A 24,789-nucleotide genomic window follows, 5' to 3' on the forward strand; every position below is an offset into this window, starting at 1 on the left:
ATATATGTCTGTAAATTTATCGTTCTTAAACCTCATTTGAATTAAAATATTTAACTTCAATTTTATGTTTTTTTTTGTTTGTTTGTTTGGGAGCCTTGCTGCCGATGTTTTGGACATCTTAATTTTATTATTATTATTATTTTGTTTTTACAGTGAACTTTGGTCTAGAAGTTTCCAAACATTTCCAAAAAAGGCCTACATGAAAATCCAACTTTTGCTGACTTCTGGTTGACTTTTGTTTCCATTTAGTGAAACGTTTCAGCTACTATTAAATGCATTACCATTAAATTTTATAAAAATATTCCTCTTATTGTTCTTCATCATTGTCAGATCCTTAGCTAGCTCTTTGCTTTATGACTAATTATCTGCAGCATTAATCACTCTCATCAGCCTGGGCTGCACTTTGTGCTAATTTGCACACATTAGCATGCTAGCACACAACGGTGAGCGTGTCACCACAGATGCTCGGCGTCAGCATGTTGTCACTGTGCACATATTAGCATGCTGATGTTAACGTTTAGCTGCAGACCCTGTTCTGTTCCTGATCTGCAGCAGCGGCGGCGGCGGTGATGTTCTCTCCGCTTCAGTATGTTCTGAATATATTTAAATGTATCACGAGCACACGAGTTATTATCACACAGCGGCTGCCTGATGAGAACCTGCACTATTTAACTGAGGTCACCGCGCAAAATGATGATATTACACAACGCTCCTCTGCACACTCTACAGCCCATTGTCCTCCTTCTCTCTCTCTCTCTCCACCTCATTCTGGAATACATTTTCCCAGATGCAGCAAATTTGCCCACGTCTTCCGTCTTTTATTCATTAACCTCACAGTGAACTGAAACAGCACCTTGTTATGAGCGTTTGAAAGGGACACTGGAGGAGCCACTAATCAGATCAGACAGCCAGCGAATACCAGGACATGCACACATACCGGGGGATATTCAACACAACCACACACTCACACTGACACACAAATGTGCAGCACTTTTCAAGAGTTTCTGCTGGATTTTGATGACTGTAATGAAATTGTGGTAAATAATGAAATAAATGCTTAAGTGGCCATTTAAGGGGATTAGATGTGCAAAGTGAGACGGGAGCCTTGATGAAGGAAAAAGCTCGAGCTGATTCATTTTGTGTGTGTGTGTGTGTGCATGTGTGTGTGAGAGAGGATGGAATAAAAAAAAAAATAAGAGAGGAGACAAAGTGAGAAACATCCACACAGCAGAGGAAGGATGAGAGATGGAGGCTGGTGTGGGGGTCTCAGGCCTTGTGGCAATTAAAGTGATTAATACCCCCCCTCCCCTCCCCCCCATGGAGGTGGTTGGAGTGGGGGCGGCTCGGTTAATGGAGCCAGATTAAGAATAATTGCCGCTCAGACGGTCTGTCTGTCAAGGACTCAAAGAGGCTGAGAACCACAGCAAGAGCGACGGCGAAGTTGGATGCAGAGGCTGTTCACGTGATGGCTGTCAGAGAGGCTCTGAGGGGAGGGGAAGAGGAGCAAAATGGAAAAACAATGTCGATTGACGGGGCATTTTTAAGTATAGTGAGTAAACAAAATCTTCTGTGAAAGCTTTTAAATCCCACTAAATCCACTCTGGCATTTGTTGCTGACGGTCTTTTTAATAATCCACTATACAGCAGCTTCTTGTCATTGGATCAGGCCAACATTTTGGGAAATACGCCTTAATGCCATCTAAGTTGGAGGATGAGATTGATCAGTTTCACCTCTGTTGGCTTAGCAGGAGCAGGAGAGGGAAAAGACATTTTGTCAATTTGTTAATGCACTGAAGCAGTTGCTTGACAGCACACGGTATGACAGAAGTCCTGTCCTCTGCACGGTATCATAACTGAACAAATCCCAGCGGAGTCCTGCACGTTCTGGTGCCTGTGGTCCCTCACTGGTCGGTTGGTGTCATCCTGACTGGAAAACATTACGTTTACTGAATTTATGATCTTTGTTCTGGTTCCACCGGCAAATAGCCTCAACAGACCAGAATCCCATTCGGCTGTGAACGTGCTGGAATATTACATTTAGCATCTCTACACTGTTAAAAACTAAATAAACAACCAAAAGAACTGTGATATTCAAGCAGCTGAAGTGCCAAAAAAAAACAGAAAAAATGCTATAAAATAACAAGAAATATGATCAGCTCATCATCAAGCTCTGCAGAAGCCTGATAACGACCCTGATCATTTGAATCAGGTGTGTTGGAAGAAGGGAGACATCTAAAACATGCAGGATTGTGGCCCTCGAGGACCAGGATTGGACACCCCTGTTACAGTGTATGCTATTGATTTGCCCTTTTTTTTTAATCTACGTGTAACATGCAGCTCATAAAACTAAATGCAACAGAGACGCTGTCGGCTGAGGCAGACTGTGTGAAACGGAGGTTGAACCATCTACTGTGAACATATAGAAAAGGACAAACAAATGCTTTAATGCTAAACATCCTCCAGGCTTTCCTGGATTTTACTGATGGAGGTCACACAGCAGTTCGAGGGAATTTTCTTGCATTGATTTTCTCAAAAGCACCTTGAGAATTCTGATGCGAGCGACAGCACAGCATTTACATGCTTTTCCAAACAACAGAGTCAAACCTGAGACCTCCTGAATCCATTTGTCTGCTCCCTAAAAGTTGCTGAGAATTAAGCAACAACAACAACAACCAGTGAAAGCGAAATGGTTCAATAACCGTAGTTATGACTAAGTGTAAAAATTGCAGGGAAATCGCTCTCTCACTCCCTCACTCTGCACATCCTGCAATTTTTTTTTATCCGTCTCTTTTATGACCCTCTGTGCTGCAGCATTCATCGGGGACATATTCATGTGATGTCATTCGAGATAGGAGTTTCTGCTCAGGCAGAGAGAAAGAGGGAGAGAGAGGGAGAGAGGAGGCGTAAAGGAGAAGGAGGAAACAGATGAGGAATGAGAACATTATGCATTTGGTGGAATGCTGGCAGAGTGAGATCCTGAGTGAAATGGGAGAGAGACGGAGAGGCAGAGGGGAGGAAAGAGATGGAGTGGGACTCTTTGCCAGCGTGATTTGTCTTGTAAAGTGAAAAAAACGCAGACAGATGGATATAAAAGATGGTGGCGAGTGAAAAAAAATGAAGGACACGCAGAGGAAAGAGAGATGATAGCGAGAGCGGGTTGTCGCTGGTTTAGCAGCAGAGGAGGTGGAAGTTGTTGTGGGCGAAGATGGCAGGGTTTTTTACCAGCGTGGCCCTTGCTTAGCCTGCGCTGACGGACTTGTCGTCCTGAAGGCCTGAATGATTTATTAAAGTGAGGAGTGGCAGAGAAGAGGGCAGCCAGGCGAGCTCTGATTAACTAGGGGAGCGAGGGAGGACAAGCACTCCTCTATTATTCATTACTCCACAGGAGCACAGAGTGGGAGCATGGCAAGAATGGATGTGTTAGGGAAAGAACGAAAGAAACACAAGCGGAGTGGGCATTTTATTTTATTAATTTTTTTAGTTGTTGCAGGTTTGAGTTTGTTCCCCAGTTCTCAGGGTGTGTCCTTGATGCGGAGCCGCCCGGGTTGGCTTGTGTTTCTGCAGGGCCGTGGATCTGTCTGCTCACCTCAGCGTCCGCATGCAGAAATGCAGCCACACATGCAAAACAAAACACGGCGTTTCCCCTGCGAGGCTGGCTGTCACATGAAATCCCCACCAAAGAGAGAGAGCCGTCCAGTTCTGGATCTGGACTGCTGGAAAGCGAGACGTCCGACTCTTTGTTGCCGCCACGTAGAGTCGCTAAAACACCGCGTGCGCATTTGTTTTGTTGTCTCTAAATAATGAAGAAGCGCTTCTGCCGAGATCACGTCGCGAGATGCTTCCCCGCCGCCAGCGTGGCAGAACCGATCTCCTCAGAAGTCGAACCGAGAGGGCGTCTGCTCAATACTTAAAAGGCAAAAAAAAACCATGCAACATTGATGACCTGTGGGGTCAAACAGCTGCCATCTTGAACCAGAGGCAAACTCCAGTAATGTCTGCAACAATGGCTCTGTTTCTGCATACAAATAATTCATCTTAACTCACGCAGAAGTCTGAAGCTGTTATACTTATCATCTCTCTGAACAGATTTAGCCTCATAATGGTTGATTCTACTTGGTGTCAGTCAGCTCAGGTCCGTCGTTGACACGGTCGGGTGCTTTATAGATCCTCCTCCCATCAAACAGAAAATTGCCCGGCGAGCTCAGAAAGATATTTAATTCCTTCTATCACTCTCTTTATCTGGTCCCGGCCTTCCTGTTTTTCCGTCCTCGGCTCTGTTCATTACTTCATGAAGCCCATCTGCTCTTTGTGTGCTCATTTGACCGCGGCAGCAGCTGAGGGTTCGCCTGTTGTGTCAAGTGGACTTGTCAGACGCTGATGGACCAGAGAGGCTGTCTCTGATAATGGCCAGCATGTCTGAAATCACTGTATGTCAGCGGGGGTGGTTGACGGAGGCGGCGAGGTGAACGCGGCGTGAGGAATGAGGTATAAATAAAAAGGTTGCTCCGGCCCGAACCAGCTGGCTGCAGGCCGCGTCACTATCGCTTCATTTTGCTCCGTCGTGGTCATAATGGGGGTTTCAATGAGGCATCAAATGAGTTCTGCTTCAACAGAATCACTGTTCACTGCCGCAAATGCGATTCTTTCACCAGAAACAGGGACAAAGAAGGGCCTCGGGTTTGGCTGAACGCTTGTGGCCACACGAGGCCAAGACAAACCCGTGGTTGCGTGCAGAGGAACAGAAACCGCTGCACTCGCTGGGATGCAGTCAGCGACAGATATATCTGAGAGAAGAGGCAACGATTCACTGTGAATTTCTTTGAGAAGTCATTACTGCATCGTGCTGGATTTATCTTAAGCCCAGTGATGGGAATCACTGATTAAAATGACTACACCTAATCATTTTTATGACCAATACCAAAGAGCTACTTCACTGACAGCATGAAAAATGTAGAAGGAAAGTAATGAAGTGAGATTTCATTTCTTCCTCGAAACCTGCAGAATGAAACTACAGCACATTATCTCACCTCCTTGGTTGAGTTGTTGACTTGGATACAAAAAAAAAAAAGTACAAATTTCATGAATAAAGATGAGTTATTTCTTTGCAGTGTACAGGGTGTTCCTTCGCTAGACTGCGGCCTTCTAGTTGGGGCCCAGAGGAGATATATTTCAGCCAAACATTATGTATTCTGCCACAGGCCACTGGACAGTTCAGTCCACTTAAATCACCTGAATTATTCATCAGAAACTCAGCATTAGTTCGCCGCGGCTACACACCCGAGCGTGTGTGAGTAAACGGTCTCAGCGAATGTCATCATCACCATCATCATCATCATCATCATGTGTTTGTATAATCTACATAAAATAAAATTTTTAAAAAACATTAACAGCAGCAGCAGCTTCAAACGCTGTTGACACTAATCGTCCTCGGGGATTCTGACGAAGCACACGAGCGTTGGTGTTTTTCTTAATACCAGCAGGGTGCAGATAGTCTGCAGATCAAAAGGCTTCCAGTCAGACTTAATTAAAAATATATTCATCATGCGTGTAGCTTTTTTAGTAATTACACTTATGCATAATAGTGCGGCTAATTGATTCATTAAGTAACGCAGCAGTCGCTCGGGCGCTCCATGGCGGGAAAGAAACGGAGAAGGAGAAAGAAACTGTAACTTCAAAGAAAAAGGAGCAAGAGAAGTTAGAGGACAATGGAGAGGAGTGATACTGCACAAAACAGCCTGGATGAAGGGTTGGTTTATCAGAGGTTAGTTTATATTTTGAAGGTAATACAAATGCTATGCTGATGAGTTGATACTTGATAATACAGAGCCATCTGCTGGTCAGTAACGGAAGTTTCACAGTTGTACTTTTAAGCCACAAACCATGACCATAAAAACAAACAACAACAAAAAAAAAAAAACACACAGCTCATGTATTTATTGAATATTTAAACATCTGGTCACTGTGAGGCCCTCAGGCGCACAGCAGTCCCTCGCAACAGAAGTGAAAACTGTGTGGAAACACTCAAAACTTTTGACATCTAAAGGGGAAAAACAAAAGGCATCGCGCTCATTCTACCGCACACACACCCACAAAAACACCAGTTTCCTTGTCAACGCACTTATACTCATTTATATAGACAACATAGAAATATAACAGGAAGGGCAAAAGCCGAGCAGAAACCAGCTCACTGTGGCTGATTGTAAATACTATGAAAAATCCTAATAATTCAAAACTCATATTCGTCTACTGAAGTCATGGATGTTTTTAACCATCCATCGGTCACTGTAGTTGCTTCACAAAATAGTTCCAGTTGGATATTAGCACTAAAATCGGGGAAACTACTTGCAAAAAAACAGTGCATAGAATACATTTTTTAAACTATTACAAAGAATTAAAAGTCGCATTTTAACTCCTAACTGCTCCCTTTTGCTTCGATGTAGCAGCAAAACAAACAAACTCCTCCTCCGCTGTTGAGAAGGTTGAACTCACGCCGACCTAAACTGAGTCAATCGTGACAACACACACACACCTACATTGACCTTGTGAGTGGACTGTTTGCTTTCTGATTAGTAACCAGCCATCGAGTCAGAAACTCCTGACTGGAACACAGCCGAGCAGAACAGCAGGGGAAGTTGACCCTTTTGTAAATACTTCGGATAGAGATGCAAAGTTGTGGCTTTACGAGAGAGAAAAAGTCCAACAGCAGAGCCGGTGTGAATGAACATTTTTAAAAAAAACAAAAACAGATTCATCCCTGTCAGTGTGGCCAAAATGAATACTGAGACTTCTCCTTCAACTCTCCTTGACTGACAGATCAAGATTATTTCTCAGCTCTTTCACTCTCATACAGACACAGTCCTTTCAAATAACAGTGTGAACGAGTGAGACGGTCCTCTGCACCGGTTCGACCAGAGCGGATCATCACCGAGAGGCCGCCTAACAGAGAGACTTTGGTCGAACCTTCGGGAAAAGCTGGAAAAGAAAGAAAAGAAAACAATTCATACCATAAACAACACAAATCAGGAGGTGAGTGCTGAACTGGTATCTGAAATTGGCATCTTACCCCGAAGTAGTTGTTTGGAACGAAGCCCTCCCTGCCACAGAGCGAAGCCCACCACCAGTCAGAGCCGTCGGGTTTCTGCAGGATGGTAACCATGTCTCCCTCTTTGAAGCTCAGCTCGTCGGCTGCCTGAGCCGGGTAGCTCCACAGAGCGTACAGCACCCCGCTGTTCTCCACCCCCATGGCCTCCTCCACGCCTGGTGTTTAGAATAAACAGGACGCATGTTTAAGCCCAAGTTTCAGGGAGTTTTCTGCACCCGTCACAGTTTTTGCTTATTTTTGACTGCAGTGTAAAATGGGAACAGAACCACCATGACTAATAGAGGCTGTACTGGTGTCTTATGAGCAATACTGCAGACTTACAATACCATATATAATAAAAAAAGAAATAAAACACAGTGCCCACAGGTGTTACCAACACTGTAAAAAAAAAGGGAAACGCTGGCTGTACAGACTACAGATATTTTACGACTCAGATTTCTACCTCGTGTTTACATACTTGTCTCCTGTATGTTCTGAGCAAACACATCCTGCAGCTCATCCAAGGTCAGACAAACAATGTTTTTGGTGATGCAACTGTTGGTCACAGCTGAGTCACTCATGACTTCTCGGTTGCGTCAAGAAGCTCAGAATTTTTCTGTTTTTCACAGAAACTGATCAGTTTTTACGATTTGTTTTTGGCAAATTTTTAAAATAAAATATGGATGATTTTGATCAAATATCATGATCACAGATGTGCACTTTGAGGACTGTCCTAATCCAGAGATGCTTTATTATTTTCACAGCTTTGGGCTCTGATAAATGGTGTAACTTTGGCAATTTTAAAAAGACAACATGCATTACAAACCTGTGAGTTTTGGGGATAATAGGATTAAGACTCAGTGCACCAGAAAGAGGTAGTTTGGTCAGGTGAGTAAAAAAAACTATGAGTGTTTCTTGGCAAAAAAAAAGGTTCCAGTTTATAATATCTGCTTTTGATTAAACATCAAAATGTGGAAATTCATCATTTCCAGTTGCTTTATTTCAAAAACCTTTCCCCAAAGTGTTACTGCTTTGTTTTCTTACATTTGAAAGCCTACTTTTCCAAGATGTTTACTTGCAAAGAGTTAGTGTACTCTGTTCTAACATGTTCTAAAAAATGCAGATTTGGCAGGAAATGGTTTAAAATAAAGATAAAGATAAAGATAAAGAGACTTTATTGTCATTGTGCAGGAGTACAACGAAACTTGTGTGGAAGAACACGACAATAGCAGCAAGAAATAAAAATAATTTAAAAATAATTTAAATACTCGAATATTAAATATTCCCACACTCTTGAAGCATGACACAGCAATATGTCCTTGTGCAGTGTCATTTACTAAGACACCAGAAACCAGAAATCTGCTCCCTTTATGTCACTTTGGATGAGAATTTTCGTTTGGATCAAAAAACGTGAACATGTTTTATTTTCTATCTATAGCTCCGTCTTCTGCTTTATTATGTGCACGTGTATAAATGACATCTGAATGCATGACACTGAGGTTAAAAGTGGATGTATCAGTTCATGATTACTCTACTATGACTCACTTTTAGCGGTTATTACAGTTTGACTGGGTGTGTACTGGTGTGGCCGCCTCACCTCTCAGGAAACTCTCACACTCCTCAAACCCGACAGCGTATGGATCACACTTCTGGGAGGCGGTGGCACCGTCGCTCTCCGTCATGGCCATGACAGCAGCTCCGTTCCTCACCAAAAACTCACACAGAGGCCGATCGTTGCACGACGCCGCGCAGTGCAGAGGAGTCCTGTGGGCACAATACCCAGCAGGGATTACTAAAACAATTAGGTACGATGTCACGTCCTGAAAGCATCTGATGTGTGTGAGATTTATGACTGTCACAGGGCCACAAGCAAAATCCTCACCTTAAATGCCTTCTTACCCCAGTTACCTTGAGGAGCTCTCCAAAATTAATTTAGCTGTCAAAGCCCTGACATGGAAGGAATCTCAGCTAAACAAGAGGAAGCAATGCACAGAAGTTGGTGATAAGTGTTCCTCTTTTGCTAGTGGTACAATAGGAGTCCCTCAGGGGGCTGTTTTATGACTAATTCAAATTAGTACATACATTAATAATCCTCCTTAAGTGTGTCTGGTGCTACTGTTTAGACATACGCTGACGACACTGTGACTTTTACTCACGTGCAATCTAAAGATCAGACCAACCCAGGCGGTGACAGCGCAGTTAGGATTAGAGCGTCTACTAGACGTGACTGCAGTTCAGAAAGACTCAGTTTAGCTTGTTGTCTGGGTTAAAGCAGTGAAGAAATGGAATTTTATCCCTACAAACAATAGAGACTCAGGAAGCTTTGGAGTGTGTAAAACCAGGGGTCCCTTAAGAATCTATTTTGTGACTAATTTAAATGAGCATATACGTTAATAATCTTCTTCTTCATGTTAATGTTAAGATATATGCTGATGACACTGTGTTTTTTACTCATGCAAAATCTAGAGAATGTGTTGCAGCCAAACTAACAGCTGCAATAATCAAAGACTGGTTAACTAATTCTTGTTTGCATGTATTTCACAGTAATAATAACCCTGATGTTTCATTAAATGGTGAAGTTAACAAATCGTATTCGACATATTTTAAGAATGTAGGCATTATGACACAAACCAAACACCAAGTTAGTAAGGTCAGCAACACTGTTGAATTGAATCTGAATAATTTGAAATGTATCTGACACCAGTTGTCTTTGTCTGCTGCAAAGCTTAAAAAAGAAAATTTCTTTAGTTTAGATAATTTCCTCTTTTACTCGGATGCACAACTGATGTTTAAAACTATTCATAATCTTGCACCTCAAGGCAGGATTAGAGCGTCTACAAAAAAGCAGTAAAAAGTGGGTTTCCATTTATTCTATTTAGTGAGTTTATTTTTTATCTAATGCTGATGGACTTTTAGGTTTTGTATCGTGTGTTTTTTTTTTGGTTTTTTTTGCGCCTGTCCGGGTACAGCATGATCTGCTGGCTAACTCTGGCGTGATTACTTCTACTTGTGTGCAAAATAAACAAATCAACGAACACCTGACATGTCACCTTGTCCGAACCGGGTTACGTCAAGCCTTTCTTAGGAGGCCGATAGGTTTCAGGTGAAAAAGAAAAGGTAAATATTTACCATCCATGGCTGTCTGGCGCGCTGACGTTGGCTCCGATGCGAACCAGGAAGTCCACCACGTTGTAATGCCCCCCGCAGATGGCGTTGTGGAGACCAGTGATGCCTTCATCATTGGGCTGGCTGGGGTCATTCATCTGATGAAGGACACAGAGCAGATTTGGAATTAATTATGCACATTATGAACATTTAGACATTTCATTCTAAATAAAGCTTTTCTGTGTCTGGATTCTCCCTCCTACATGACTGTCAGCATCCTCTTGAGAAATTCTGTAACTCCCAAATTCTAAAAGTAGAAAAACAGAAGTAGAAGTTGTTGTTCTGACTTCCAGACAAAGAAAGCAGCAGAGAAGGAAACACAGACGCAGCACATCCTCCTGCAGACATTTAAGTTGAATATAACATATTTTTAAATTCTACTTAATGTCCAAATTGAGAAGCGGAGCAGCACATCTGGCAACAGACTTTACTGTCTCAGTCAGTTTGAGTTATTTTTCTTCCCCAATAAAACATATTTATGGAGGCGGCTGATGTCAGCGAAGAAGAATTTTAAGTGGTTCTGGGAGATAAAGAATTAGTGCAGATGGAAAATGCAACTAAAATGACAAATGCAAAGTGAATTATTGCCTTTTTTATAATGTGTGAACCAGCATCACTCTGTTTAGTTCATCTTAGATCTAAATAACCTGCATTCTACTGTATAATGGTTGTTTGCTTAATTTACAACAACAATACTTCTACAACTACTCATAATAATAATAATTATTCTTATTCTTATTATTATAACAATAATGATGCTACTTATAACAATGATAATAATGACACTAATAATAATAATAATAATAATAATAATAATAATGATGCTAATAATAATTATTACAACACTACTACTAATAATAACGCTAATATCAACAATATTAATAAAAACAACAATATTACTACTACTACTACTGATAACAATAAGCATTATTTATATAACCGTTCCTTAGAAATCTAACAAAGTGCTTCACAAAAGGATTAAAAACAACAAAAAGACAAGAAGAAAACAACAACAAATACAAAATAAAAAAATAAAGGGAATTAAAATTTGATATGAAAGCTTTCCCTAAAAAGGTAGAAAGGAAAAAAACAATATCAAATTCAGGAAATCTAATTTCAGGTAAATCACTCCAGAGTTTGGGGGCAGCGACTGCAAAAGCATGATAGTTCTTAGTCACTATAGGGAGATAAAATAGAAATAGAATAGACAGACCAGACAACCACTATATGCTGATTTAACATGATGTCCAGACTCATGCGGGGTTAAAGGATTACTATAGGTAGGGCCTTGGTTGTGTAAGGTCTTTAAAACCAACTAAAGGCGATGAAGAAATCCTGAGTAATACCTGTGTAGAGCGCATTAAAAAAAAAAAAAATCCAGACAGGAACAAACACAGGCGTGAACAGATAAAAGATAGAGGAGGATAAGAAGGATCCTATAAAGCAAAGCTTTATCTTAACACCATTTCACATATATGCACTTTATTATTAGTGTCTGGTTCCTGGTTTCGTGTTTCAGGCGCTGGTACTATCACTGGGAGTAGTAGTACTAGTAGTATTTCATACCTCCTGCACGGCTCTCTGCACCGTCTCCAGCTCTCCAACCAGAGCTCCATCCAGCAGCAGAACCAGCGGACTCAGCCGAGCTCGCCTTCCAGAACTTTTGCGCTCCCTGGACCGCCGCAGAATCGAATGGTAGCTCTGAAGGGACAAACAGGATGCACAACAGTTAAAACAAAAAGAAGACTGCAAATGCATGTAATGTATGGTCGTAACAATAACAATATATTCTGTAGCCGTCTGGTGATTTACTATGTATACATATATATTATTGCAATATTTATTTTTCTACACACACTAGAATATGTGCTGTATTGTTATTTTCCTACTTATGGACAAATCTGTGCAATATTAACACTTCTCTCAGTATTTTTGAAAGAATCTGTGTAATACCACTGATACGTAAAATACTGTTATTTCTAGAACTATTATATTCTGGTTTATTTTTTATTCTTGTACTGATGTTCCTTAAAAGTTTGCACTATGTCCTTTGCTGCTGTTTATCTTCTCTTGTATATTTTATAAGTGGCACAGCGCATTCATAATGTGATACAGAAATAGTTAAATCTTTCATGGCATTTGTTGTGCTGGCTTTGCTGTATTTTTAACCTGTTTACAATCTGACACAGTTCACTTTCTCCAAACCACTTCCTTACATGTGGAATCCCGGTGGACGACTGAGGTAGAGCAGCGGGAGGCATGGCAGCGTCCTCCCCATCTGAGGAGCTGCTGGTCTCGCTGCCCTGCTCCCCCCTCTGGCGGCGCTCCTTCCGGCGGAAGAGCTTGTCGATGAGGTTCTTGTACTGGTTGGGCTGGTAGTGCGAGGCCTTCTTCAGTGGCAGCGAATGGTCCACGGATCCACGCCTCTTCAGGGCTCGGGGGATCTCTGACCTGATGCGGAGCAGCTCCTCCAGGTCGGGGATCACGTCGCTCTGGGCCTCGGGGGCCACGACCGGCTGCAGCCTGGTGGGGCTCAGGGGCCGGGGAGCGATCGGCATGCCCTCCACGCTGCCCTCCGGCGTGGGGGGGTTCTCCAGAATCACGGGGATGTGACGAACGTAGTCCAGCCGCTCCAGCTCCGCGTCGACATCCCCTGGGTTCAGAGCTGCAAACATAAACAGAAACTTGTAGCACAAATATCTTGTGAGCACGAATCACAGAGCGCGTGAAGGTGTGAAACAAGTTTTACCATCGCTGTATATGGCCGGCTGTCTCAGCTCGGCCGGCTGTGGATGCAGCATGGGCTGGTGGAAGAACTCCCTCGGGATGGGTACAGCCGGCTGATAAGGTGCCATGTCTCCTTCTCCTCCCAGCACTCGGGGGTGGCGGGTCGTCATGGCTCCCCAGTGGGGGTTTTGGAGGCGCATGATGACAGAGAGAGGGATGGGTTTACGCTGGCGGGCCGGAGCGGCAACAGGAGGAATAGAAATGCGGGAGATGATGGGCTGAGAGTGGTAAGGGGAATGGGACGGGGATGAGACATCTGGAGGGACTGATATACGAGCGTTACGGGGGAGAGAGCTGTGAGAATACTGGACAGAATTAGACCGAGGATCCTGCAAAGAAAAAAGAAAAAAATAAGAGAGAAATTCTCACCACTTTAATCTAAAACTGAAAAAGTAGCTGTCAACCATCTGCTGCAAAAATGTATTGAGCATAACTCAACGAGAAGCATCCAGCTGTTTCTTGCTATAGTGGAAGAATATTAAAGTAAAATGACCGAATGCTGATATGACTGTCATACAATTACATCCTATATTATTAGAGTCTTATTATTTTGTGAACAGCATTTAACTGGGGGTTACACATATCGATTGTTGTCATTACAGAAATGTATTCTATATTAATTCTGTTATTAATATTCAAATTTGATTCATTAAAACTTACATTTTTATGAAAAAAAATGTAAAAATAAAACATAATATTTTGGAAGCTGAGGTACTTCATATAAATAAATAAATCACATTTCTCAATCCCATAAAAATGCAATAATTTTCCATAATTCATAAACATATTCTAGCCATAATTCGACATGGGATCATGTGTATTTTGGGGCTTTTTAATATTTATTAAAATATATTTACATGCGTGAAAACATTGAAATCACCTATAATATAGAATATTAAAAAAAAATATATATATATAAAAGCATACACAGATAGATAAAATGATAAATTATATTTCTAACAATAAAACTACATTTTGACAAATTGCCAAAGTTCAGATATTATATGCTGTTGAAAAAAATGATTAAATCTGCATTTTTGTTGTGAAAACTTCTGTAATTACACAAAATATCTCAGAAGCTGCATCAATAAACCTGAATGGAAAACTGTCCTATTTTGGCATCACATGTTTTGTATGTAAAAACCCTAATCTGCAGGGTAGCTACTACCTACAGGGGGCAAATCACTGCAGTGGACTAACAAGTTGAATAGAAACAAGTTGAGTATAAATTTGCATAACTAGAAAGTAGTATGAAAATAAAACACTCAAAAGAAGAAAATGCAAAACCTCAAACTTGTTCCTAAGTACACAAAGTGAGAACATGTGCTTCATTACATTCCGTCTCTGACTAACAAAACAAAACAACAAGCCGGTGAAGCCGTCGTGCACGTCGCTGCACAAAGCGAAGGAAAGGTGTGTCACGTATGAAAACACCGACTATCTCCAGGCACAGTCGGTTCACTGTGTTCTTATCTGAGAAAAACAATGCCAGGAGACTTGGAGTGACTCCAGTTAGACGGATAACCGAATATTTACAACAACTCAAGGGCATGTGAATGAAAGTTTGCGCCGTACGATCTCTTTTTAAACGTGTCTGCTGAAGCCGCCCACCTTTTTGGGGCCCGGGGCCGGAGGGGGACCGTCCAGGTTGGATTCTCTCCAGCTGCTGTTTGGCACAGACGGCCGCAGCCACTCCGTCTCTGTAACGGGAAGGCGTTGAGTTAAAAAAAAAAACAGGCAGAGACCGATTCCACGAATTCCAAATTAAAATCTGAGAGAGCAAATTAGAAAGATGTAAACGGACTGTCGTAGGTGTGGTGAGGCTTCCTCTCGTAGGACACGTCCAGATCAGTCTCGTTCCACTTGGAGGGACTCTTCTGCCGTTGCATGCTTTCATCTGACAGACGGATTGATAGAGATGGAGATAAAAGAAGAAAACGCAAGCAAAGGAAACGTAAAAATAGAGTGAGAGTGCTGGGAAAGAGGAGAAATTACAAGTGTTACCAGTATTTCTCTAGGACTTGTTTGTTTTTTTATATGTTTTATTATAGCTATTTGGAGAACTGTAGAGTTTCTGAAAGGAGATTTTTTCATTAAACATGAATCTATGCATCTATGAAACTATTGGTGATATTTTTGTTTGTGAAAAAGTTCTGTTGCATCTACTTCTGGTGAAAACAGAGCGGTTGTGGTTCACAACAGTCGGATCATTTATGGATGTCTACACTCCCAAATCTCAACACGATGACTTTTAGGGAGGTAAAAACTACTTATTCATTACTAAATTTAACTAAAGACCAACACAGATCAAGCAATAGTTGTCCATTTATAGACTTAAACTGAGAGACGGTTCAGAATGTCTGGTTAAAACGGTGCATCTTTATCATGTTGAGTGAGTAGTATTAGTTTAAACTGCAGTTTAATGACATCTACAACTGACAAATACATCCTGAATCTGACTGCTGCTTTTCTGTACATTAAATACTGACCATATATTAATTACTACATCTTAAATCCATTCATCATACGTTGCAGTCCTGTTTCTTTTCTGTTCTGTTTTCTTTTCTCATCTAGTTTCTCTGTAATAGTTCCTCAAAATGACAACAGAAAGGAATTAAGTTCATTGAACACCATTACAGTTTATCCATTTCATTGGGTTCAGTTGGTTCTGATAACTGCAGCTTCTCACCTGGTTGCCTTAAGCTGTTAAAGTTCCGGGGAAGTGTGCTGGACATGAACGACAGCGGAGACGGGGTTCTGTCTGGCCGAGGCGACCTGCGGCCCATCTGGCTGTTGTCGTAAGGACTCAGCAGCTTGAGGGAGCCTGAAGGAGAGCGACTTGGCTGGTCCAGAGGACTGCCTGTGGGGTTCGGAGAAGGGCTCCTCTCCATGTAACTAACTGAACCTCGGGGGCTCCTGTCGAACGGCGAGGGGGGATTGTGCCGCGGCGACGGTTTGGGGCTCAGCTGATTGTACGAGTAGCTGTCGGATCCGGCTCGGGGAAGGGGGGAATGGGTCTCCCTGTGAATCCTGGGAGACGAGAGCGGGCTGCTGGGGTAGACGGGGGACGTCGGGACATTTTTGTTGCTGGAGATGATGGAGTCGATGGGACGGAAGGATGCCGAGCTGGAAGAGGAGGAGGCTGAGGAGCTGGTGCTGCCGTTGGCGCTGCCAGTCGACTTCCGCGGAGACATGGAGGAGCTGGAAGACCCAGTAGACGGAGGCTTCTCTTTGGGGATACTGAAGCTGCTCTGTGGCATCTGTTATAAAGAAATGCTGCAATTACGAGCAAAGCCGCGTCTCTATTAAACAAAACCTGAAACGGTGTGTGTTTGAGAGCTTTCTAATGATTTAATAGAAGCTCCCTAAAAGAATCTAATAACAGCAGAATAACTTGACACAATCATGTGTTTTGTTTTGGTTAATTGGCACCAATTAAATCTAAAATAAGGACATTATATGGCACATGGACTTATGAAAGACAAGGACAGATAAACTTTATCGATTCCTCACCAGGGACATTTACAATCAACCCTCTAATGGAAACCCCAGATGCTAGTGGCATGCTAGAGAGCTTCAGCACTCTCATGTGCATTAGGGCTGCTCAATAGATCATTGTCCATCCACTTTGCAACGTGCACATGTTCAGTCGTCACATCAGAAGAGGTGCACGTCATGCTAAAACTTTTTTTTTCAGCTTAACACATCAAGAGAACCTGTATAGTTTCCATAACTCATCTACAAGAGAAGTCTGTCTGATTTAACATATTTTAGTCCATTTTGGATACACTCTTTTTTTAAAAAACTATATTTAAAAGTGTGTTGACATGGAGGTTCCACATGTGCACAGCAAACTGAGTGAGAATCACTGAAAAGGAAGCTTTTGGATGGAAGTGATTTGGCTACAGAAAGAACGAGCAAAAACATGTCCTCTGCAGGCAGCATCTTGCAGCCGATACCACGACACGAATAATTTGTTTATACGTTTAATTTGACACCCCAGAGCTTCATTCTGATGAGCGCAAAGCCAAATCTGAAAGCCGTCCAAACCAAAACGAAAGCCTTTGCCAACGTTACGCCACAACAGAAGTGTTTGTGTTTCCAAATAGTCATCTGGGGAAAATTTGGGTATTTTCTCATTTCGTAATAAATAGTGCAGAAAAGTAGAAAAATATAACTGTTATAAACTACTGCACACTAACAGCTAAAATGAGGAAGGCAGTCCTGGAAATGTGTGTGTGTGTGTGTGTGTGTGTGTGTGTGCGTACCTGAGGGCCAGACGTCGTGTTGTTGTTGTTGGAGGACGAGGCCTCCTTCAGCATGGAGTTAAACTCTCTGGATAACTCATCAGCCGTAGCCAGCGATGCGTTCAGGTCATCATTTATGGTCTGAACTGAACGTGAAACCACACAAGCACCGCAGACAATTAGCAGAGGATATTACTCCCATGTGCACAAATATATGCTAAGCCAAAAAGACAAATAAGGGATTTGTGAGCACTCACACAGCATGCTGCTGCCAAAGCTCGTCTGAGAACTCATGGCTGTGAGGAAGCAGCGCTCTGCTCCTGAAAAAGGAAAAAACCACCACAGCTGTTAGCAGAAAGACCCACACAACGTTTGCACCATGTTGTGAACGTGCATTTACTGTTGCCGTTTGATAGGACTGTGCATGCTCCTGCCAGTGATAGAATGCAACTTGCATCACTATTCTTGCCCCTCTTGAACTCAGCCTTTAGTTTTAATAACAAGCTGTGTCTTCAGCCTGAACCTTTCAGCCCTTCCCTTCCCCTCCTGCTGCAGACTCCCACGTCTGTCACCTCCTTCAGGCGCTCAACTAACTACCTGAATGTCTGCCATGTCGAAACAAGCCACAGTTTCCTCATGAGAAAGAAAAAAATAACAGGTATGCACACTTGAAACCGAGAGAGCTGGTTGACGCGGCCTGTCCCGCTCGCTGACTCAACCGTATTATTTGTGGCACCAGGTGTTCGCGCTCGACATCATACGTGACTGGTGTGTTTGAAAGCTGCCGTCAGACGAGCAGGCAGACAGAGAGTCAGGTGCCGCGCATAGCTAGTCAGGTGGATGACAAATTATACTAATACCCCAGACAGTGTTGTGTGCCAGCAGGTCAATTAGTCCAGACTGAGTGCAAAAAGCTATTTAACTAATGCATTAATGCCAACTGTGCATGACCGTGTTCACCTAAAATACCTGCAGGGAAACGAATTGTTTGTCATTTATTTTCTGCTTCTGCTGATTTTTGTGCCGATAAGTTGATGCCATCTGTTGAAGGGCAGCAAGTATGACGCACTGAAATGTAAAAATAAAAGAGTTAAAAGACCCTAAAATAAATTTAAATGTCTTAATTCATCTCCCAGTGTAATTATTCCCTCTTAGAATGATACCGATAACTGAAAATATAAATTATTAGAGCATCTTTGCCTTTTAAGTCACAAGTACACTGCAAAAATTCAACTTTTTTTAAAAAACAGTTTTATAAATGTAACTTTTTTACTTTACTTTATTTATTTTTCTTTCTTTCTTTTTTTTTTTTTTACTGTATTTAAATCAGCTAAGACTATTAGCTGTGCAGATATGTTATTATTATTATTATTATTTTTATTTTATTTATTTTAAATGTTTTTAAATGTCACGGTATTGCATAATTTTCTAACTTACATAATTTTCTGCTGGTGAGGTGGATTTTTCTCATCGCTAAACCTGTACTTCACATTGTCAGTGCATCTTTACATAAGTAAAAGTGCTGTGAGTAAAAAAAAAACTAAAAACAGGTGTAACAGCATATTTTAAATGTTTTGCGTCATTAGCTAACAGGAAGTAAACGTAAAAAGCATTTTAAAAGGTAAGTTCACACATGCAATACGATGCAATGACTATGTTGATCATCACTTTTTGCAACGTGTTGGGTTTTGTTGTCACCGAGATTCTGGATTCACTCGTGTTTTTACTACGTTTTTGTAGTTGTTGTTGCTATTTGGTGATTTTAAAGTGACAGCTTTCCTTTCTGTTGGTGATTTGCATCTTGTCCGTCTTCTTATCAGCATATTTTATTGTGTACAAACAAACAAACAAACAAACTAAGGCAAACAGAGAAACTTGGTAAAATGAATGTTTCGCAGAGAGAAGCAGAAAGAACATTCATGCACTCAAGAAAAGCAAAAGCAAATAAACAGTTTTTAAAATACACCAAAAAAACGTATTTTTGCAAAAAGCAATTCCTTCTTTTACAGTGTCACAGTGAAATTAAACTGTTTTAGTGCATTTAAATCTGCTAAATATGTTACTTTGCAGATATTTGCTGTGATAGTCAGTTTTTAAATGCTAAAATATTGCACCATTTATTAACTTAAAGATTTTTTTTACAGCGTATTATTCAAATCCTGTAAATACTGTGGAGAAACTTTAGTTAATGACATTTTTAAAAGGAACAATAGGCCTTCATGTACATCTAGTTCTGATAAAAGCCATGTAGTCTAAAGCTCCAATGATATTTACATAAAATATGTACACGGTGGGGCTCATTACATTTAAATAATATTTATTCAAGTGACTTAATTCATCCTCGCTCACCTGTCTCCCATTTACAATCCTGCTATAGTTCAGACTCACAGTCAGTGTTTCCGCCTTGTGGAAAACGAGGAATAATTCAACAGCTTGGCCTTCCGTGTGGCCACTCAACATTACTGTGGGCTGTTTTTTTCCTGCTTCAAAAACAAACCACGGCCACTCTTACGCTGCAGCATATAATTAATGTGTTAGGCTTTGCTTTACAGGCATTATTTTGCAACAAATTGTTGTAATTTATCGGTTTCTGGTGCTCACAGCGGCCCCCCCCAACATGCCTCGTCTTGTCATGTCCTACTTTTTCCAGAAGAACCTTCATTTTGTTGGAGGCTATTTCTTCTGCCGTGAAAAAATAAAATAAAATACAGCCTAAAGCAACTCTTTAAGTGGATTCCTGCACACTGTAAAAGAAAACAACATAGGTTTGGGGTTGTTGAAAGGGTGTCTCTACTTTCACTCAAGTGCAGCGTGTCTTTGAGTTCTCTGTAAATCTGATATGAATCTTACTGGGAAGACACAAAAAGTTCAATTTCTGGGGAAGTTAAAGGCTTCCTGCGAACTGCTTCTAGCTAAATTGGGCATGAAAGAGATAGAATGGATTGTTTGTCCTCCCCTTTGTTAATGGGCAGGATACAGTTTGAGAAAAATCCTGCCTCACGCACCTCGAAAACTAACAACAACATCCGATAACACATACAGTCGTCCTCAAATGTCTTCACAGCCTCCCATTAAAGACGGAAAAAAACACTGAAATAAGGTGAAATTAATGAAAGTAATAATAAATAAAAATTTAATGAAAACCATGGCATTGCTTTTGAATTGTGGTTCAACAGAAATATATAAATATGTATTTTAAAAAAACAAGCAAACAAGCATGATTTGTTCCACAAACTAATATTTTGTGGAACAAATCTTTGAGCCAATCACTGCAATCAACTGCAATTTTTTTTTAAATTATTCTTTCCAACCACAACTAAAAAGCAATGTCTTATTTCACTAAATTATAATTTAGCAAATTTTTATTTATTATTACTTTTTTCAATTTCTAGTTATTTGAGTGACTATTGTGAATCTTACCTTTTCTTTAATGGAAGAGTACATCTGAGGACGACTGCATGCTGCCACTGACTTCTTTATCCTACAACACTTTTTAAATCTTACTCTTACGCGCTAAAACAAAAAGTCTCTCATGTGAAAACCTACTTGGCAACAAAACCGTTCTGTTTCCACCGGATAAAGCCCCCCGACACCGGCTGAACTTTAGCCTGCAAACGAGGTAACACTGCATTATATAAGGCTATCAAACTCAAGTGTGCAGCCGAGTCTGGTAATCAGTATTTCTCACAGGGACTTGTTATGTCTCGGTACGGCCTGTTTGCAGGCTCACATTCCTCACCACTCCTCCCAGTGAGGCATTCACCTCGCACTGGCCCGGACACTTATCTCTGTCAAGAGCCGCTCACACAAAAAGAGATTACACTCTCCCTGACTCGCAAAGGTCGATCGCTCACCCTGTGAACTCTCCCTCCCGCGGTCTGCTGATGCATTCACTCCACCCCTTCCCGTTCTGGTACACTCTCCTGCGGGCTGCATGCCACTTTCGACAGTTTCTCTCAGTTCCATGGCAACTTTCACTCTTGTTTTGTGTCGCTTTATTGAGAAATATTGCTTGTGTTTGCTGATGAGGTGGATTTTTTTTGTCCTCATTTCACTTTATCGGTGCATCTTTACATGAGCAAAAGTGAGAAAACAGGTGTAGCAGCATATTTAAAACGTTTTTCATCAGCGGGCGGGTGTTATTGGGAGCTTAAAAAGAATTTTAAACGATTAAATTAACACCACATGAGTGTATTGCTGCATTTCCTTTGGGTTTATCATCATCATTTCGCACCATATTGTGTTTTGTTGTCACTGACATTCTGGATTGTGTCTTCTCTTGCTGTTATTTTGCAGTGACAGCTTCCCTTCCTGTCTCCTTCTTTATGCTTTTTTTTATCTCTACAGTTTCTCTACAGTAATTTGCATCTTGTCTGTGTTTGCTCTTCTTATCAGAGTATTTTATTATGTGCAGATAAACGAAGTTAAACATAAAGAAAACCTACTTGGCAAAATGAATGCATCACAGGTTTCTAGGAACAGCCACCATATGTGCTCTTATCGCACAATATCAAGAAAAACGACACCTTTCTGTAAACAGTTAGAGTATATGAAGATGCCAGCACAGTGGAGGGAGGCGCCGCGTGAAGGATTAAACATCTGAAAGTTTAAAGAGGACTGACAGCTTGTGGCCACTGCAGCCATTCTTGCTTTGCTGCTGCACTTTGCTTTTGCAAGTAAACTTTCTTGGAAAACCTGACATTCATTTTTTTTTTCTTTCTGCCTCCTTTCCAGCGCTTTGATTACAGCTGCTTCTACAGTTTCAGCATACAACAATTAGCTCTCCCGAGTGGTGAAGCCAAGATGAAAGCCGCAAGATCAAAAAACACGAAATAGTAGTTTAAGAAAGTCGACTGGCTATTTCTGCTTTGGAAAACTTGGACACTTTGCTAAAAGGACAAAAGCAGAAAGATCTTGAGTGAAGAAGAAGAAGAAGGCTTTGGGGATTACAGACAATAATCATTAGCTTTGCAGAATGCCATGGGCGTGTCTGACCAAGACTACAAGCTGTCCCTCCCTGCTCCCGATCCTTTTATGTCTTTCACCAGCAACTCAAGATTACGCATCTAACTGATACTCTAGTTTCTGCTGAACTCCTTATTTTCATGCAGCCATCCATTCATTTCCCACCCTATCCTGTTTCACAATTGTCGGTGACTCCTTAATATCCTTCCTCCAGAGCTTTCTGGCTTTGTCTCGGCCTCTTGTACAACCAAACACTTTCCATTGTGACTCGCTTTTCATTGTCCTCCATTGCCGTGGAGTCCTCAAACCTTCAAGTCTGGCTGCATGCCATTACATAGACGACACAAACTTAACACCGGGGTTAAACTTTAATGTCCACGAGCTTTCTCAGCTGCTCAACTGATTTGAAATTCCCAGAATATCGTTAGTGTGAAGTAACATTAAGGTATGCCATTAAGTCCAAAGTCAAAGATAACATCCAGGGTAATGTTTACATTGGCTCACCTCTATCTCATGGGATAGGAATCTATTGAAAATAGATTGTTGGCATAACTGGATTCTAAAAAAAACAGAACAAAAAAAAGACGAGCTGTGCTAATGCAGGTGGGAGGAACTGAGTAATTACTGTGTAAAATGTCAGAAACATGTGTCACAGAACCTGTTAGGGAGGAGATCAGGGTGAATTGATGGCTACCATCTTCAGTCAACTCACAAAGAGTGTTTATCTAAAAGGTTTGTCCGACGTAAATCATCCCAAACACTGTAGAACTTCAACCAAACTGCAATGACGAACAGGATGAGTTGACCTTTTTTTCACAGCCCCATGAGTCGTCGGGTTAAATCTGATTACAGCTGAGCGATGGTCCACACTGACACACGGCTGATCATAAGTGCTTCACTGATTAATCAAGTCGTCCACTTCCAGATTTCAACAACCGTAATCCTCTCACATGCCACAAAAAAAAAAAAACTCCACCCAAAGCACTTATTTTTTACAATGCTTCCACCTGTGACCCAGTTAGTCACTGCAATGCTCCCAACATAATTACACAAACCAGTGTGCACACTCATCACTCTGTAAGACAGCAACTGTCATCACCGCTGCTCTTACACAATCCATCAGTATTGATCCTCACAAGCCCGAGACGTCAATCAGTGTCTGCAGATGCCGAAGAACATAAACCTGGTAAACACAGTAGACATTTCTGCACAGCTAGTCCCTAACTACAGCACAGCTTGCCTTCATTCCTCTTTCGGTTCATGATGCTGCTGACTCCCTTTTGGCACAGCCTCATCCAACACTATGCCATAATCCCCCCTTCACTTGTAGAGCCACACTGTTCTGCCCAGCATGTGACTCAGGAATCTCTCAGTGCTGCACAACATAACAGGCATTTCTTGGCAAGTTACATCCACGTAGAAGTCTGTCCTGTTCCTGTTCAGATGCAAATCAGGGCCTTTGGCAACAGAAGCACAAACATGCTTGTGCATGTTCTGCATACATGCATGACGTTTTATTTTTATTTTTTTTACATCAGGCAGTCGAATTAAATTGAACTTTTGTTTGACAACAGGTTACAGCAAGTGCACGGTGCAATTTAGCCCAGGCAGTTAACTGGAGCAGAACACACATGTTGGACAGGCGCCATTTAAATCCTGCTCTGACAGGAAAGTTTGGTTTGCATACAGATTATAGTTGTGCAAAGATGGGATAGTAAATTCATCAAAACTGACACATTTGATTTCCTAACTTGCAGTCACTTGAAACAGGACATTAAAAAAAACAACTCCTGAAGTTATGATGGAGGTTTTTTTTGTTAACTACACATAAAATCAGCATCCACCACGATATGGAGAACATACAACATGACATGTAACGCATCCTAAAATACTAAAATAATACACATATAAGTCCATGTAGATTAAACTTCTCGTTCATTGTGGTGTTTATAGGGTGTGAATGGATGTTGTAGGTGAAGGCTGCACATCAGTCTACCAGAGTCCAGCTGTTGCACTGGAGCTCCTCTGCGCGGTGGCAGACTGAGCGTCATGCCAGCCGGGGTTGGTAACATCTGATTCCCATTACAACAAGCTCCTCCTCGCACACAGGATCCCTCACAATGACCGAGAAAACCGTGGAAAGACGAAAGAGTTGAGCCACAAAAACACTCCGAAAAGCGACCCCGACTATTCTTCTAGTCTCCCAACACAGACATGACCTCACAGCGAAACTAAATTCATCGTGAAATCTTTACCTTCTCTCAGTGTTTCCCACGCAGACGAGCGCAGCCGCCTGCGTAACGAGGAGAACCAAGAACAACTTCCTCACCTCAAAAATGAAAGTCTCTCTGTTCGGTTGTTCCAAAGTGGAAGGAAAGCTGAGCCCTGATCAAAGCTGCTGGTCTTCCTGGAGTCAGCGCGTCTTTCTCTCTTGTGGCGGAGGCTCCAGACATTTAGTCATCGCTGCGCACTGAGCGCAGTTATTTTGGCTCGGAGTCCAGCCCCCAGGCTTGTAACCCGAGCCAGGTGTTTCTTCTGCCACAG

General features: G+C 41.7%; 1 protein-coding gene across 2 annotated transcripts; it reads right to left on the bottom strand.

The window, feature by feature from the left end:
• Positions 1-5,747: 5,747 nt before the first annotated feature.
• Positions 5,748-24,696, bottom strand: ppp1r13l (protein phosphatase 1, regulatory subunit 13 like). Of its 2 annotated transcripts, none has more exons than XM_008297190.1 (13): positions 24,575-24,696; positions 17,538-17,600; positions 17,302-17,426; positions 15,723-16,293; positions 14,838-14,930; positions 14,645-14,733; positions 12,996-13,362; positions 12,463-12,911; positions 11,813-11,947; positions 10,211-10,344; positions 8,679-8,845; positions 7,064-7,257; positions 5,748-6,972 (listed from the first exon to the last, which is right to left on the bottom strand). In XM_008297190.1, the coding sequence occupies exons 2-13, from the start codon at positions 17,572-17,574 to the stop codon at positions 6,937-6,939; spliced, it is 2,397 nt and encodes a 798-aa protein (XP_008295412.1). In that variant the 5' UTR covers positions 17,575-17,600; positions 24,575-24,696; the 3' UTR covers positions 5,748-6,936. The 2 variants fall into 2 exon arrangements, with proteins under 2 accessions (XP_008295412.1, XP_008295411.1); XM_008297189.1 differs by having other exon boundaries at positions 24,501-24,696.
• Between the last annotated feature and the right edge of the window lie 93 nt (positions 24,697-24,789).

Source organism: Stegastes partitus, unplaced genomic scaffold (genome assembly GCF_000690725.1).
Source record: "Stegastes partitus isolate 25-593 unplaced genomic scaffold, Stegastes_partitus-1.0.2 Scaffold1196, whole genome shotgun sequence".
Classification (NCBI taxonomy): domain Eukaryota; kingdom Metazoa; phylum Chordata; class Actinopteri; family Pomacentridae; genus Stegastes; species Stegastes partitus.